The 17297-nt window shown below is 56.4% G+C and overlaps 1 protein-coding gene and 1 long non-coding RNA gene across 2 annotated transcripts; one reads left to right on the top strand and one right to left on the bottom strand.

Annotated features, from left to right (window-relative positions):
• Positions 1 to 233: 233 nt before the first annotated feature.
• Positions 234 to 3733, bottom strand: LOC130256301 (uncharacterized). The gene is made up of 2 exons (XR_008841091.1): positions 3637 to 3733; positions 234 to 2831 (listed from the first exon to the last, which is right to left on the bottom strand). It is a non-coding gene; the product is annotated as an uncharacterized LOC130256301 (long non-coding RNA).
• A 1359-nt stretch (positions 3734 to 5092) lies between these two features.
• AK4 (adenylate kinase 4) lies at positions 5093 to 16581 on the top strand. The gene is made up of 5 exons (XM_056497801.1): positions 5093 to 5396; positions 11575 to 11694; positions 12823 to 12995; positions 13219 to 13337; positions 14082 to 16581. Exons 1-5 carry the CDS (start codon positions 5252 to 5254, stop codon positions 14194 to 14196), a joined length of 672 nt encoding a protein of 223 aa, XP_056353776.1. The 5' UTR covers positions 5093 to 5251; the 3' UTR covers positions 14197 to 16581.
• The last annotated feature ends 716 nt before the right edge of the window (positions 16582 to 17297 follow it).

Here is a 17297-nt window from a genome sequence, read left to right as displayed (position 1 = left end):
AGTAGCTGCTGTATACTTAACAAAAAAATATTATACAGTATCTTAAAAGGGCTTCATTTTTTTTTTCCCTCTCTGTTGCTACAGAATAATTTGTTCTGTTACCAAGGATCCCCCACTGAGGGGCCTCTCTCTTATTTAATATCCACCAGGCTGCTTTGGGAACCATTTCTGAACACTTCCAAAGCACAGCAGTTCTGGAAGCCCCGCCCAAGACGAACCAGCCAATAATGAGGCAAAGTGTGAACGATTTTATTGAAACAAATGTGACTTTTGTGCCGAGGGTTGCAGGTGAAGCGAGGACACTCCAGCGGCGCGTGGCGGCTCTGGTGGCCCCAGGATGCCATGAAGCTCAGATGGCTGCCATCCTTCAGTTATCACAGTACTGTACCTTTACAAGAGACAGCATCAGCACTGTGATAACTGAGCCAGGGCAGCCTGGCAGTCATGGGCCCCTCCGTGGCACCGCCGAGTCCTCGGTGTCCTCCTCCCTCAGTGTCCCCAAAACCCCACCTCACCCCACAGGTGAAAGCCTCAGCAGCTTTAACACGAGTGGCTTTGCAGCTGAGGTTCACTCCAGCAAATTATCCACATAATTAGTGTTGTCTTAATGACCATGGGTGACTTCTGCAGCACAGCTCTGAGAGGCTTTAAGCAGCACCTTCTGGGCAAATCCACCCACGCTGGATTTCATGGAGAAAGAGTAACCAACCCTCCTCCACGGGGGCAGCCCTTCCTCCCCCTTAAATCCAGCCAGCAGCCCTTGGCTCCTGATGCTGCTGGAGTGTTGGGTGTCAGGGAGCAGTGGGGACAGTGGCAGGCAGCCAGGAGAGCTGCTGGAGCCACTCTGGGACAGCGGGATCACCACGGGCACCGTGCCCTGAGCCTGCCAGCCTCCTGCTGCCTGATTCTCCAGGAGCTGGGATTTTCCAGCCCATCCCACACCTCCACTGGGCTGCTCTGGAGTTTGGCACAGCTGATCCTTGCTGTGCCCCCCGAGGGGAGCAGCTGCCAGTGCCAGCTGTGCTCACAGGGGCTGCAGCTGCAGGAAGCAAAGAGGGGCCTCGAGGTGCCCAAGTTGGCATTTTTAGGTCATCAAATCCACATAAAAACATTTGAAATGCACAATCCCACTAATTAGTTAAATTACAAGCTTCCATCAACATATATTTACTCTCCCCTACGTTTCTTTTCTTCCTTAAAAAGAGGCACTGCTGAAAAGATCATGGAACTATTTCTCCAGCCCCCACTTTGTTGTGCATTTCTACAACTTTACTCCCTCTTGGTTTTTCTTCCCTAAAACCAGGCATTCCTGAAAACATCACCAAATTATTTCTACAACCCCCATGTTGCCTGAGGGAATGGATACATCAAGTTCTGAAATGAGTTTAAAAAAACACAACGGTTTTACACTGCCAAAGTTAATGTGTTACTAAGTTTCCAATAAAAGTCCATTTATGATCTTGATGCACTCCAGCAGCACAAGAAGCTTCCACCAGGAGGAAGCAGAAACTCCAAAACTTGGGGTTTTTTTTAACACTCTAAGTAACTCACCTGGCAAAGAGAAGGTGCTGAGATGTTCCAGAGGCTGTTTTTAAGAGAGAAATACAAAACACTCGGCTGGATCCAGCCATGAAAACGCTGCCTTACAAGTTTGCAACTCCAGAGGGCAATGGAGAGGCAAACGTGGAATATTGGAGGAGCAACACGCAGGGGAAAAAAAAAAAATCCATTTGTACATTTTAAAACAAACTCCAAACATACATTACATAAAAAGGGGACAGTCAACAGATTATGCAATGCTGACGTCAGGCAGCACAGATGACTTCAGCATACATCCCCAAATTTGCAGATTTGCCACAGTTTGGGGATTAATCATTAAGGAATTGGCTGTTGCTAGGAAAGCACAACAAAAACTTGCTAAAAATATTAAAGGATTCTGTCCCTGCTAGGATGGGTTTTGAAAAGGAAAGGAGCTGCATGAGCCCTTGGCTCTCACTCGAGGTGTTTTCACACCACCATTGGTATTCCAGGTGAGGAATTCTACTGATTTCAGTGGAATGGGTTAAGTGTGGGACTGGGAATTCCACATTTCACAGGCTGAGGTGATAAGAGAAGAATCACTGCTTTGCAATTCAAGCATGCTTTGATCACTCTATCAGGATTTTACTCTTGCTCCAGCAGTTATTTATCACTGCATTAAAGGCAGAGAGTGAACAAATCCTCCCCAGCACCCTCTGGAGGATCCAGCTCTTCCCCCAATACAAATACAGTTTGGTGTCCTGCATCTCTCACACACACACACACACACAGATTTTTGTTTTGCTTCAGCCAGACTAAAGATACACAGACCTGATGCAGAAAGCTCAAGTAGGTTCTCCATTAATCTGGAAAAAAACCACCTTTTTCATAGCAAAACTCACATTAGTTTTGAAGTCCAGCACACATTTTTGCTCTTGTTATTGCTAAGGCCCTGCAAATTTCCACACACTTTTTAAAAAAAACCCTCTACTTTCCAGTGTTTGCTGCCAGTTCTCACCTTTAAAACCTGTTTAAGTTGGCTCGATTGTTTTTAAACTCCAGTTCCACCTCCTGCCCATTCGGGGCTGGTGATGTTTTTGCAGTTGTTCCATAGGAACCAAAATTCCTTCGGCATCCCAGCGATGGGATTGGGGCCGTTCCCTGCCCACAGCCCCGGGGCTCATCCCTCCCCAGCCCTACGCACGGGTCGAGGATCCTCCAGCGCTGCGAGCTGCTCCCACCCTGCAGGTGTGAGGGGAACGAACCTCATTTCCATCCTCCCCAGCGCGCATGGAGCACAAACTGCGGCGAGCCTGGAGAGGGCAGAAAACAAACATCTGGTTACAGGGATGGAGCGGGCCGGGCCGGGCCGGGAGGCTGTGAGGGGCGGCGGAGCCCGGCAGGAACCGGGCAGGAACCCGGCAGGAGCCCCGCAGGAACGGGGCAGGAACGGGGCAGGAACCGGGCAGGAACAGGGCAGGAGCCCGGTAGGAACCGGGCAGGAACAGGGCAGGAGCCCGGCAGGAGCCCGGCAGGAACGGGGTAGGAACCCGGCAGGAGCCCAGTAGGAACTGGGCAGGAGCCCGGCAGGAGCTCGGTGGGAACCCGGTAGGAACGGGGCAGGAACCCGGTAGGAACGGGACAGGAACGGGGCAGGAGCCCGGCAGGAACCCGGCAGGAACGGGGCAGGAACCCGGCAGGAGCCCGGTAGGAACCCGGCAGGAACGGGGCAGGAACCCGGCAGGAGCCCGGTAGGAACCGGGCAGGAGCCGGGCAGGAACGGGGCCGCCACCGCCGTCCGCCAACTTCGCGTCCAGGGCGCTGCCCGCGGTTACCTGGAACGGGGGCGGGGGAAAACCGAGCAGCAGCCGCGGGACGGGACGGGCTGTGACGGGACGGGACGGGAACCCCCATCCCCGCGGAGCGCCCCCCGCCCCGCTCGCCCCTCAGCAGCGCCGGGACCCGCCCGGGACAGGGGGGGCGGCGGCCCCGCCCGCGAACCCCCCGAAAATGCGAGTGCGCCACGGAGCAGCGCCGCGCCCGGCGCCGCCGGCCCCGCGCCCCCCGCCGCCGGCCGCCCACCCCGCGGTGCCCGGGGCCGCGGCGGGCCGGACCCACCTGCGGGCGCGGCGGGGCCGGGGCGCGACATGACGCAGCACGGGCGGGCGGGCGGCGTGAGCGCCGCCATCTTGCCGTGTTTATGGCAGCGCCGCGCGCCCACGTGACCCGCGCCCGCTTCCGGGGGCGGTGCGGGGGCGCGCGCGGGTGTGGGGGGGGGAAGGGGGCGGCGCGCGGCCCCGAGCGCGGGCACGGCGGCACCCGCGGGGGCGCGCACCGGGCACGGGCACGGGGCTGCACCCGCCGGGACAGCGCGGGGAGTGACACGCACAGTGACACACTGTGACACACAGAGAGCGACACACAGTGTGATACACATAGTGACACACACAGAGACACACAGTGACACAGTGGCACACACACAGCGACACGCACACAGTGACACAGAGACAGAGAGTGACATACACACAGTAACACAGAGACACACAGAGTGACACACACAGTGGCACACACACAGTGACAGACACACAGTGACACGCAGTGACATACACGGAGTGACACACAGTGACACACACACACACAGAGTGACACAGAGGGAGTGACATATGCACCCAAGAAGGGACACACACACGGAGAGACACAGGCACACACAAGGAATGTCACCCATGGAGCCACACACGCAGAGGGAGTCACACACAGACACAGAGCAAGTGACACGAACACGCAGTGACAGGAACACGCAGTGACAGGAACGCACAGTGACACGAATACACAGTGAGACAAACACAGTGACACAGACACCCCCGGCAGTGTCACCAGCGCTGAGCAGCCCCTGGGCACGATGAGCTGTGCAGTGCCAGGCTGCTCACAGGCTGTGTGTGTGTGTGTGTGTGTGTGTGTGTGTGTGTGTGTGCTGCCTGTGTATTCACAGGTTGTACCCCCCTGGCTGTGCTTTTCCAGCTGTGTATCCACAGGTTGTACCTCCCCGGGCTGTGTTTTTCCAGCTGTATATCCACAGGTTGTACCTTCCCGGGCTGTGCTTTTCCAGCTGTATATTCACAGGTTGTACCTCCCTGGCTGTGCTTTTCCAGCTGTGTATCCACAGGTTGTACCTTCCCGGGTTGTGTTTTTCCAGCTGTGTATCCACAGGTTGTACCTTCCCGGGCTGTGCTTTTCCAGCCGTGCATCCATGCACAGCCTGCGCGCCCACGGCCGCGTTTCCCGGCTGTTGGCAGGCGGGGCAGCCCCGGGCTGCGGTGTCGCGGTGCCGCCCGGGTGGTCGCGGTCCCCGCGGGTCCCCCCCGGCTCCCGGCGGGCACGGCCGTGCGGGGCGTGCGGGACGTGCCCCGGGAGCCGCTCCCATGGGCGGCGCGGCTCGGGCGAGCCGGGATGCGCCAAACCGGGATGTGCCGGAGCGGGACGTGCCGGCGCGGGATGCAGCGAACCGGGATGCACCGAACCGGGATGTGCGGAACCGCGGAAGCCCCGTCGGGCCGGGGGACGCGCGGGCGGCTCCGGGACTACAAATCCCAGGGTGCCGCGGCCCGAGGGGGCGGGCGGGGGGAGCGGCCGCGGGGTCCCCCCGCCCTGCTGATGTGTCCGGGCGCTGCGGGGGGAGCGCGGCCGGGGCTGACGCGTGTCCTGCCCCGCAGCGCTCCGGCGCCGGCAGCCGGCCATGGCCTCCAAGCTGCTGCGAGCCGTGGTGCTCGGTCCGCCCGGCTCGGGTAAGGGCACGGTGTGCGAGAGGATCGCCCGCAGCTTCGGGCTCCAGCACCTCTCCAGCGGGCAGTTCCTGCGGGAGAGCCTCGGCAGCGGCGGCGGTGAGTGCCCGCGGGGCCCCCCGTCGGGACCGGCACCGGCACCGGGACTGGGGGAACGCATCTCCGCTGGGCATGGGACGGGCTGGGCATGAGCACAGGGAAGGGATGCGGATGGAGATGGGGCTTCGATGGAGGCGAGCGTGGATGGGGATCCGTCTCCACAGGTTGTTTTCTTCCCGTGGATTTGGCACAGCTCATTCATCGCCTGCTCCCTCCAGCCGGAGCTCACGGAGCTCGGGAGAAGCGGGATCTGATCCGTGGGGTGCCGTGGATGTGCGCTGGTTTTGTGATCCCTGTGCTGGGTGATCACACAGGACAGGGCGATGTGAAAAGCCCAGCTGGCCGCGCACCGGGGGCACCGGCCGGCGCTGTCCGGGGGCTCGGGGTGTGTGCTGATATTAGCAACTCCATCCTGCCCCTGTGGTCTCCGAGCATGGATGGCAGATGGCTGGAATGCTGCGGCATTCCCAGGCGGCAGGGATGGATTGGGAACGAGCGTTTATCCAGAGGGAAAACCTGCCGGGAATATCGCCGGGAATATCGCTGCGGGTCACCGGCTGCTCCGGCCGGCCCCAGAAGCGGGGAGTGCGGGAGAAGGGTGTCAGCACCCGCCTCGCACAGTCACCCCTGGAGACCCGGGTGGTTTTGTTTCCAAAGCCCTCATACCCCCGGGAGCTGGGACGTGCTGTGCCCGTGTCCCTTGGCCGGTCCGAGGGCTCCTGGTGCTGGCGAGGCTCGGGAGCGCCGTGCTGAGCCCCGGCTCTGCTGCATTGGGCAATCCCGGCGCGTTTCTTTTCCCAACACTTCCTTCTCTCCTCTGCTAATGTGTGAAAGACCGACCCTGGGGGGAAGCTGACTCACCGGGCAGGGGAACGATGAAACGATGTCCGTGCAAAACAAGCCCAGAGGGTTTAGATGTGATTTCTATTCTAGAAGGATGGCAAAAACAGGGAGGAAAATTAGGGAGGGTAATGTTTTGGAGAGGTGCATGGTCCGACTAGGGCGTTGCACACAGCTCTGCGCTGGTCACTCATGTAAAAATATCCAGATTTCCTTTTGTAAATAAAGAGGACAATAATATTTCCTTTAGAGGGAGGCTCAAAATTTGGAAAATCCCGGTGAGGGCTTTGGCTGAAGGACAGAAAGCTGGGCTGAAAAGCAAGCAGAGGTTCAGAGTGTGGAGAGGGGCAGCACGGTGACACTCACGAACTGCCACAGCCGAGATCTGAACTCAGACTGTCCCAAACTTCACATTCCAGTTCATGCTCTTGCCATCGAGCTCCTCTGGGGACACTGGAGAAACAAGAAGAGTCAGCTGAAGGTGCCTTGGGTGCATTCAGAAGGAAACAACAGGGAGAAAGGCAGGGAAAATTACTCAGAAGGAAACCAGCCGTGGTTTGGCTCATCTGGCGTGACATTCAGGTCCCACCTTTGATTCAGCCTCTGTAAGAGCTCTCAGTGAGCTCCAGTTATTTGGGTGTTTGGTTTTGGGTTTTTTTTTTTTCTATTTGCTTTGGACAAGCTGTTACATGACTGTGCTGCCATGTGCCAGCTCTGGGGGAAGCGAGGTGGAAGCAGCTCCTCTTCATCAGCTGCGTCGCCAGCTTTGTGCTTTAGGGGAGCTGGGGCTCTGCAGAACCAACAGACCCATTACAGACTCATCATCCCAAAGGCAACTCTAAACCTGCTGTGTTTTTACAGGGATCTTGGCCTGATGTGTCAGAGCTCCAGGGATTTTCCTGCTGGCCACTGCCAGGCATGAAGTGGCCGTGGCTGAGAGTTTGGGCTCAGGGGCACAGGGGGCTCCTGCTGGAGGAGGAGAGCTGAGTTCCCAGCATGGAGAGTGTTCCAGGCCACTGCTGGGGCTGGCAGGGGCAGTCTCAGGGGACAAAGACTCTCTTTGGAGGCAGGTGAAGCAGCTGAAGGCATGGCTGCTGCTGAAGGGCCTCGAGCTGTGCTCCAGCAGCCCCCGAGTGCATCCACCCCAGCTGTGAGTCTCCTAATTGGTGTCTCTCAGCAAGTGGCTGCTCTGCTGTAGGAAAAGGCCTTTGGAACATCTTGGAAAACTTACAGGCTGTGTTTTGGTGCCAGGCAGGGGTGCTGGAGGGTGGTGAACCATTTCCTTGGCCAGCACTTGCCCCGGAACCCAGGTGGTTGTTTCTGGTGTTGGCAGCACCCCCAGGTCTTAGCAGGACTCCACAGCTCATTTCCCAAACAGCTGAACTGCTTGTCCTGGCTTTGGCTGAGGGTCTGTGGGTCTTGTGTCTGGCCCACTGCTCTCTTTCAGGGGCTCTGTTGGAGCCAGAAGTGGCTCTGTGCCCTCCTCGTGACAGATTTCCTCTGTGAGCATCCACCAAAGTGTGCACAAAACAAAATTCCCCGGGGGATGTGGGCTGTGCACGGCCCCACAGCCCTTCTCCACACCTTTCCCACAGACTGTGGTCTCTGCTGGCCACACTGGCCTGGTTGGTGGCCAAAGCTGAGCCCAGGGATGCAGCCTGCCAGTTCTCTGCTTTTCCACAGGGTTCCTGCTGTATCCCTGGGAGTGGGAGCAGTGTTCTGACCTCAGGGATCTCTCCCAGTCCTGGCTGTTGCCAGACAGACCCCACCATCTATCCAGCCTGAATTTGGGGCCACATCAGGCTCCTGCTCCCTAAAATGACATCCTGATGCTGAGAGCAGGGTGGATGCAGCACCTGTGTCAGGAAAAGGTCCCAAAACTGGGGTGACATCTGTTGTGGCACTGCTGTGGTTGTGCATTGGTGCCCTACTCACTCCCACAGTTTCTCCTCTCTGTTAGCTCCAGATTGTGTTGCTGTAGCCTAAATAATAGGAAAAAAAAATGTTTTGGATAGGGAAAAAAAAATCTGGGGTTGTGCTGCAGGCTCTGAAGGCTGCCCAGAGCTGTGTTTGGGAACAGCTTCTCCTCCAGCCTGTCCTGCCTGGCCCTGGGTGGCTGCTGGGTGGCCTCGGGGCTGGGACAGTCCCTCGGGGCTGGGACAGTCCCTCGGGGCTGGGACACGTCCCCTGGGGCTGGGACACGTCCCCTGGGGCTGGGACACGTCCCTCGGGGCTGGGACACGTCCCCTGGGGCTGGGACACGTCCCTCGGGGCTGGAACAGTCCCTCGGGGCTGGGACAGTCCCTCGGGGCTGGCTCTGTGCTGCTGTGATAAGGAGGGACAGATCAAGGTCGCCTGGGGGGAGCCACGGAGAGCCAGGAGTCCCGTGAGTTTCAGGGCAGATTAAAGCCACGGTCATCAGATTAATGGGATTAAACCAGGAGTTGAAAGGCTGGGTTTGAGCCCAGCACACTACAAAGCCCTTTGCTACTTGGAGTAACTGCAGAGTAAAGCCTGCACCCCCTCTGTGACCCAGCACAGCAATGGGGTTTTGGTGCTATAGGGTGAGTCCCTTGTAGGGGGAACCAGGATTTCCCTCCCTGCTCAGGAAGGACTCCCCAAACTCTGCTCCCCTTTGCAATGAGGCCAGGGAGGGCTGCACCAGGGAGGTTTTACATGTGGCAGACTGGGCTGGGAAGGGGCTAGCAAATGTTAAATTTGGAGTTTAGGCTGCCTGGAAGAAACCCCAAGGGCTGGGAGGTTGGGGTGATGCTCTCCAGCACATCCTGGGGGTTGGGGGTCTGGAGAGCTCTGCAGGTCCTCCCTGCAAATCCAAGGCCACTGCTCCTTGGAGAGAGATGTGGCAGTGCTTTGGAGGAGGGAGAGGCTCCAGGAGCTTCAGACATGGAGGGGACAGAGGAGCAGCAGGAACTGTCCGTGACAGAGCCATGGAGGGCTGGACAGAGCTGTCCATCTGTCCTGGGGCGTGGGAAAGCTGCAGCCTCGGGCCAGCAGGGCTCTGCTGTGTTCCCAGCCTGTCCCCAGCCCCAGCTGTGGCTCGAGGTATTTCTGGCTTGCAGCTCCAGGCCTGGCTCCAGCAGCCCTGCTGAGCCACAGCTGGTCCCTGCTATGGCCATCAGTCCTCAGGTGACAGCCAGACTTTGTGTGGCCTCTCCCAGCTCCTGGGGTGGCCTTCCCTCCTTGGGCTGACAGCTGGACCTGGTGTGGCAGCTCCTGGTCTCTTGAATGTCCATCCCTCCTTGGGGTGACAGCCAGACCTTGTATGACAGTTCCTGGGACCTCCATTCCTCCTTGGGGTGACACCAGACCTTGTGTGGCAGCTCCTGGGATGTCCATCCCTGCTCAGGTCCCCAGGATCTCCATCCCTGCTCAGGTCCCCGGGATCTCCATCCCTGCTCAGGACCCCGGGATGTCCAGTCCTGCTCAGGTCCCCGGGATCTCCATCCCTGCTCAGGTCCCCGGGATCTCCATCCCTCCTCAGGTGACACAGACCTTGCCAGCAGCCCCAGCTCCAGGCTCCAGCTCTTCCCCGGAGCAGCCCAGCCCTGCCAGGGATGCACTCCCTGTGAGCTCTGGCCCTGTGCACACAAGTCAATAAGCACAAAAAGCTACAAAAGCCCTGTTTTTACAATACCCATGCCCTCGGGGCTCCGTGCTGTTTGCACAATCCGCGGGCTGTTTTTTCCATCCCTGCCCCTCTTTCCCAGGCGGGAGGGCTGCCGGCGCTGACGTCTGGGCAGTGACAAAGAAGCTGTCATTGAGAAAAGGTGTTTTCTGCTCGCTGCCGCTGGAATCCTGCCCGGATGGAGGCAGTGGGATGCGATCCCGGTGACTCAGCCCCGTGAGTCAGCGCTGCCCCGCTCCCAGGCAGGTTGGATGGATGCTGGATTCCAACATTCTGCACTTCTGGCCCTGCTCCAAGGAGAGAGAGGCTGGTCCTTTCTTCTGGTGTCATGAGAAGGACTCGTCACACACAGCAGGGAAAAATCTGTGCGTTTTCCAGGCAGATTCTTTGGATTCCGGACTAAACCTGGGAGCCTGGCTGCTCTGGGAGCCCCACCTGCCTCGCTTCCCAGGTAGACCCATCCCCATGCTCCCAGGGGATGTGCTCAGGCTGATTCTTCCCTTAAATTAGAATTCTCTCCAAGAATTGTTCATCTTGCAAAACCCCCTCCTGCAGCTGAGGAATTCCTGCCCAGCCAGGTGCTGGTGCTGCCCACGTTGACATCTCAGCCTGGAGAGCTGGAGCTGCCCCCAAATGCAGGATCCTGGGGATTATTTTTAGAGAGGCATCACATTTTTGGAGAGGGCTGAAATGTGCTGTCCTCACCAGAAAGGGTGCAGAAAATAGATCAGGGAATTGTTCATTTCTGGTGACAAATGCTATTTCAGCTGCTGTGGGAAGAGAGCAGAAGATGTGTCCTGGTCCAAGAGGAAAGGGGCTGGAGCTCTCCTGGGGCAGGAGCAGGACTTGTCACACACAGGGACAAAGAGTATTTGCATTTTCCAAACGTTTTCTTTGTGTTTCTGTGGGGTTGAAAGAAAACCACAGCAAATATCAATGGAATGGTTTGGGTTGGAAAGGACCTTAAATCCCATCCAGTTCTACCCCAATCTCAGGCTGCTCCAGCCTGGCCTTGGGCACTGCCAGGAATTCAGGGGCAGCCACATCTTCTCTGGAATTTCCATCCCAGCTCCTCATCACCCTCCCAGGGAACAAGTCCTTCCCAAAATCCCACCCATCCCTGCCCTCTGGCAGTGGGAGCCATTCCCTGTGTCCTGTCCCTCCATCCCAGTCCCTCTCCAGCTTCCAGAAGCAGCTGAAGCTGAGGGATGTGGGAGGTGCAGGCAGGACCCCAGCAATGTGCACAATTACCACAATTAAGTTCTCAAGGACATGATCTTGGGAATAATTTTCTTATCTGAGCTTATCATAAGTGGAGACTTCAGTGAAACCTTTCAGCCCTGGGGAGGGGAAGCAGGCTCAGGTGTTTGGGACAGTCCTTACCTTGAGCACACCAGAGCCACCTCCTGACCAAAGGAGCACAGCCAGGGCTTCTCCCTCCATCAGCTGAGGGCTTGGCTGAGCCCCAGCACATTCCTGCTCCCAGGTATCTCAGGAATTCCCACTCCTCCAGCCCCAAAGGACTGTGTGGCCTTTCCATCACGAGCAGAGCTGCCAAAAACCTCCCAGACGGAGCAAGCCAGGCAGAATTTGAGGGGGTGTGATATTTTTTAAGTAGAAATGTCGTGATTTTTGAATTTTTTTTTTTTCCCCATTTATCACTTTTGGGTTTTTCCTTCTTGCCTTGAGCAGAAGCTGGAGTCCTGGCACAGCAGTACCTGGAGAGGGGGCTCCTGGTGCCCGACCACGTCATCACACGTGTGATGGTGACGGAGCTGGAGAAGCGGCGGGAGCAGCACTGGCTGCTCGATGGTGAGTGCAGGGGGGAAATCCCAGCCCCACTTTGCAACTGCTTTGTTCCTAATGGTTTGGCAGTCTTAGAAGAGAGAAAAGCCAGGAGGTGCCTTTGCTGGAGAGGCAGGAGCTGACCTGCTGGCCTCAGCATGTGCATGTCCAGCTGAGCCCTTGGCTGGGAAGGGAAGGGCAGGGAGAGGAGCTGGGTGTTCCACAGAGCACAGCAGGGCTGGGGACATGCCAGGAAAAACTTCTTCCCTCCTTCACATGTGTGTGAAGCAGCTCCTCAATCCCAGCCTGAAAGAACCTGAGGTGGAAGGGTGGATATGCTGAGGGCAAACAGCCCTGGGGGCCCTGGCCATGGCTGGAACGAGAATCAAAGAATCCCAGAGTGGTTTGGGTTGGGTGAGACCCTAAAGCTCATCCAGGTCCACTCCTGCCACGGGCAGGGACGCCTTCCACTAGCCCAGGGTGCTTCCAGCTGGCCTTGGACACTTCCAGCGATGTGACAGCCGCAGCTGCTCTGGGCACCCTGTGCCAGGGCCTGCCCACCCTCCCAGGGAACAATTCCATCCCAAAACCCCATCCAGCCCTGCTCTCTGGCAGTGGGAATCCATGCTCTGTGTCCTGTCCCTCCATCCCAAGCAAAAGATTTTTCTTCCTTGTTGGCTCCCTTCAGGTCTTTAAAGTCCCTTCCTCTCCAAAGCATCTGGGATTCTGGAACTCTCTGTTCCAGCTGCTCACTGGCTCTCCAAGGAGGACAGGACTGTTTTACTGCAGTATCCCTGATGCCCTCCACACAAACCAGCACTTTGTCCCAGTCTGTGCCCAGCACTCTGTTCCCTTCACCTTTTCCCTTGTCATTCCAGCATTTATCCCCGTTCTGCCATTGCCTGTGTCCTCCTGCCTGCCCCCAGCCCCCGTGCAGGGACAGCAGTGACAAACCTGAGTCCTGGGTGTCACATTTCTGGAGCTGCTGCTGCAGGAGCTATTTTTTCTGGGAGCCATATGGTGGTGTCTGCCTTTCACACCGCTTGTGCTGCAGCAGGGCTGGGCTGCAGCTCCAGAGCTGCCTGATGGATGAGTCTGGCTCCATCCCTGCTGCTTCCCAGCTCTCATTCCCATTTCTGTGCTGCTGCTGCCCAGGTTTCCCTCGGACACTGGGCCAGGCCAAGGCTCTGGATGGGATCTGTGAGCTGGACCTGGTGATCAGCCTGAACATCCCCTTCGAGACGCTGAAGGATCGCCTGAGCGCCCGCTGGGTGCACCCTGCCAGCGGCAGGGTCTACAACATGGACTTCAACCCTCCCCACACACAGGTAAGAGCTGTCTGGGAACACCCACAGAATGAAAACTTTCCTTCTGTGAGAAGTTTTTTGAAGCCCTTGCCCTGCAGGAGCTGGGATGAAGCGCTGGGGACGCGATGCTGGGTGGAAGCACTGAGCACCGGCAGGAATTGTGCTGGGTGTTCATGAGGAAAGCAGGATTTATGGGGGCAGGGTGGGGTCAGTGATGTCCCTGTGTGGCCTTGTGTCCCCTCAGGGTGTGGATGACCTGACAGGAGAGCCCCTGGTGCAGAGGGAGGACGACAAGCCCGAGGCGGTGGCTGCAAGGCTCAGGAAGTACAAAGATGCTGCCAAGCCCGTGATAGAGCTCTACAAGTGAGTTGGGCACGAGGAGAAACCACAGCAGGGCTGCCAGAGCAGCCCCCTGGCTGCTTGTGCCATCCCCACATCCCAGAGAGCCCTGGCAGGTTTTTGGGGCCAAGCCCTGAGCCTGGACAGGGCCTCTCATGGAGGAAGTAAAATAATCCAAAGAAATTCCCAGCTCCTGCTCATCCTGGGGGCTCATCAGATGGGAGGAGTATTCTGGCCTAGATCCAGGGTGGGACATGCCATGAAAAATCCATCAGGGGCCTGAGGGGTTTGGGGGAAGCACAGGGAGGGTAAGAGGGCAGGAGAAGGGAGAGACCCAGTGCTGGCTCCAATGCACCTGCTGGGGATCCAGGGCTTGTTCCCCTTGTGGGACTGTTGTTCCCTGGAATTGTGGGACTGTTGTTCCCTGGAATCCTGGGACTGTTGTTCCCTGGCCAGTTTGGGAATGATGGATTGCTGCAGGGTGGTAAATCCACTGCTCAGAGGGAGTAGAAACCCAGGAGTGTTTTTAAGGGGCCAAAATTGTTCTTGCAGGGGAAAGGGGAGAATCACAGAATCCCAAAATGGTTTGGGGTGGAAAGGACCTTAAAGCCCATCCCATTCCTTCCCCTGCCATGGGCAGGGACAACTTCACCATCCCAGGGTGCTCCAAGCCCTGTCCCAGCTGCCTTGGGATGGGCTGGTCCTGACTTCTCCCACCTTTTTTCACTTCTCCCACCTTTTTTCACTTCTCCCACCTTATTTTTCCAGGAGCAGGGGCATCCTTTACTCCTTCTCTGGCACAGAGACCAACAAGATCTGGCCCTATGTGTACACCCTGCTGTCCAGCAGGATCCCACCCATCCTCTCAGATGAGGAGCACTAAAGAGCTCGTGCCAAGGACCAGGATTCCATCCCATCGTGGATTTGGTTCCCAGTGCAGTGCCAGGGCTGTGCTGGGGTTGGGTGATCATGAGCTGGGTGATGTTGGTGGATACCAGTCACAGCCAGGATCAGATCTTGGTTTGGAAGGTCAAGCCTGCTGGAATAAGGGGTTTTTTTCCCTCTTTTGGGGCTATGGAGTTTTCCTGCCCATGGTCCATCCCAGATTGGTGATGCTGACCAGGGCATTGGTCACTCCAGGTTTACACAGCTTTGCCATGGTGTCCTTGCCATCCCTTCCCAGCCCCAGCCCCTGGCTGAGCCCACATGTGCCATCCTGTTGCTCCACAGGACTGTTTACTGCTGAGGACTCTCTAGGCTGAGGTTTGGGGGCTTTTTCTTCCTATAAATTATTTTCTATTAAATGTATTTCTCAGAGAAATAAAGCCCTAGAAAGCAACACTTAGCCCAGTGGGAATTTTGGGATCAAGGTGGAAAACATGTGTACTACAAAGCTGAGAGGTGTGAGGCTCACATTTCCAGCATTAACACACAAAAAAGAGGCAAAACATTGGAGGTGAAAAACTCCCTGTGCCCTTTCCATAGGGAGAGCTGAATTCCCTGTTAGAAAAAGCTGCTGTGCAGGTTTTATGGAATCTGTGAGACTGAGCAGGATCTGGGCTGGGGTGAGTTGCACTCCTTTGTGCTTTCCTGGTTTATAGCTTTGAATACTACAAGATAGAGATGTCCTAAGAGTTTCTCCCCAAGATTTATCTCCACATGTGCTTCAGTTCTGGGGAGAATTCAGCTCATTCCATCTTCTGTGCTGCCTTTGTCCCCAAGGTCCCCTGGCCTGGGGGTCCCTTCAGCTGTTCCTGCTGCATTTCCCAGAGAAGTGACTCCCTCCCCATGAAATCCCAGAGATCTTTCCTTCCTTGGGATGCACCCAGGGCCATGCCCAGGTGCTTCCCCATGATTTACAGCATCCTTGGATTGTGTTGGGGCTGGGCTTTTCTCAACTGGAACTACTGTCACCCTCTTTTTGTAGGATGTATTACCCAAGCAATGGGGACAATTCTTGTCTCCTCGAGTTGCCTTATTTTATAAACTATATATTTAAGGAAAAAAAAAATAAAAGCAAGATCTGTATTTGTAAAGGTTTAAAAAAACCCAACCAAACAAACACAAAAAAGTGCTGAATTTTAGCATCACCTTTTAGGAATTGTGCATGGAGCTGCTGGATCCACAAGGAATGCTGCTTCTGCCAGGGGCTCACAGGAACGTGGCACTGCCTGGCACCTCTTGGATTAATCACAGCAGCCTGGGCACTTTTCTGCTGCTGGATGTGCCTGGGTTTATTTTTCCTTGGAGAGTTGCCCACAGCAGGCAAAGGGAATTTTTAGGGATTTTTTCCATGTGTGAAACTTCAGCACCTTCCTGGGTTTATTTATCCCAGCTGAGCATCCTCGTGCTGAGCAAGGATCCACTAAAATTTGTTTCATCCTGGCAGCTCCATCCTGGTGCTGTCCCCAGTGGAACCAGAGCAGGATCACTGCCCACATCCCCCCTGCTCATCCCTGCCTGGGGGAGAGGCCAAAGGGCTCCCACCCTGCTCCAGGGAGGAATTTCCAGGTGGGAACAAAGGGAATGTCAGGTCTCAGTGCTGTCCTTTCCAAGCCCTCATGCTGGGAGGCAGCAAATCTTCCAGCCAGCAATGAAAGCCTATTTCAGAAAGATTTGGGATTTTCCCATGGCCCTGGGATGAAGGTCTGGGCTGGTTTTAGACACAAATCCAGAAATAGCCAAAACCTGTGTGCTGCTTTCTTTGGAACAGCTTTGGGCAGGAGGAGAGCAGATTTTAGGGGGGTTTAGGCTATAAAAGCAGCTGAGTGCCAGGCAGAGGGCTGATCCCTGCTTTGCCTTGTCCTGTCTTTGTGTCCTGTCCTTTCCCCCTGCAAAATTCCTCCTGAAGAGAGAATTCCATGCAGCCCAGCACAGGACAGGTCTGCAGTTGCCTTTTCCAGCCTTTGAGCCCTACAATAGGTGTAGAAATCCCGTGGCTGTGCATGCACCCAGCCCTCGGGATGGATTTTTCCACCAGACCTGTTGCATTTTCCGAGACCAAATTCCAGCAGGGATGGGGCCCTGTCCCTCGCTGTGCCCCTGCCCTGCTCCCCTTTGATATTTTACTGTGAATCCCAAACCTTTTGTAAAGCCACAGCCAATTTTGTACTGACCCGAGATACTGTGTGGAGGGAGGAGCCCTCTCCCCCCTGCAATGTCACGCCGAGTTTTCTTCCCGGAGTTTTCTTCCCGGAGTTTCTTCCCGGTGAATCGCTGCAACTGTGTTACTGCTCTCGAGATGTAAATAAAGATTTTCTCCTGCTGATCCCTTTGCTGGCAGAGTCTGTGGGTTGTGCCTTGCCAAGGCAGCAGGGCAGTGTTCACCTGGAGTTTCTTTGTAGGAGCTGAGGAGGAGGAGGAGGAGAGGGGAAGAAGAGGAGTCAGAGCATTCCTGCCTGAACGTGGAGAACCTCTCAGGGTTTGGGTTGGGACACAGCACAGCTCTTTGAGACCTTTATCTGATATAATCCAAAATATTGGTTAAAAAGACAGTTGGATGCAGCCATTTGCTCCTGCCCTCCCAGAACCCCAGAATCCCAGAATCCCAAAATCCCAGAATCCCAGAACCCCAGAACCCTAGAACCCCAGAACCCCAGAACCCCAGAACCCCAGAATCCCAGACTGGTTTGGGTTTGGTTTGGGAGGCTCCTTAAAGCCCGTCTCAATCTGCCCCTCCTGCACATAAAGTGATTTTAATTTCCTTTTTAACTTCTCCCCGATACAAATCCCGGGGAGCATTAGGACAGGGTGGCTCTGGCGTGCCTGTGCCCCGGGTAATCCATCAGGTGTGCTTGGAATTGGGAATTCAGCCCCCTCAGTGCCTCCTCCCAGTGCCACCAGCTCCCGAAACACAGCTCGGGGTGAGCAGAGCCTCAGAATTATCGGGACAGTGGAAGACAAGGTGATAAACAGGGAAGCTGCTGCCGGGGAGGTGGGAGAGAGCCCCAGCTGGCGGGGGCGATGTCGCGATTTAGGGTCGTG

Source organism: Oenanthe melanoleuca, chromosome 8 (genome assembly GCF_029582105.1).
Source record: "Oenanthe melanoleuca isolate GR-GAL-2019-014 chromosome 8, OMel1.0, whole genome shotgun sequence".
Lineage (NCBI taxonomy): Eukaryota > Metazoa > Chordata > Aves > Passeriformes > Muscicapidae > Oenanthe > Oenanthe melanoleuca.
This window is presented reverse-complemented; position numbering and strand designations above follow the sequence as displayed.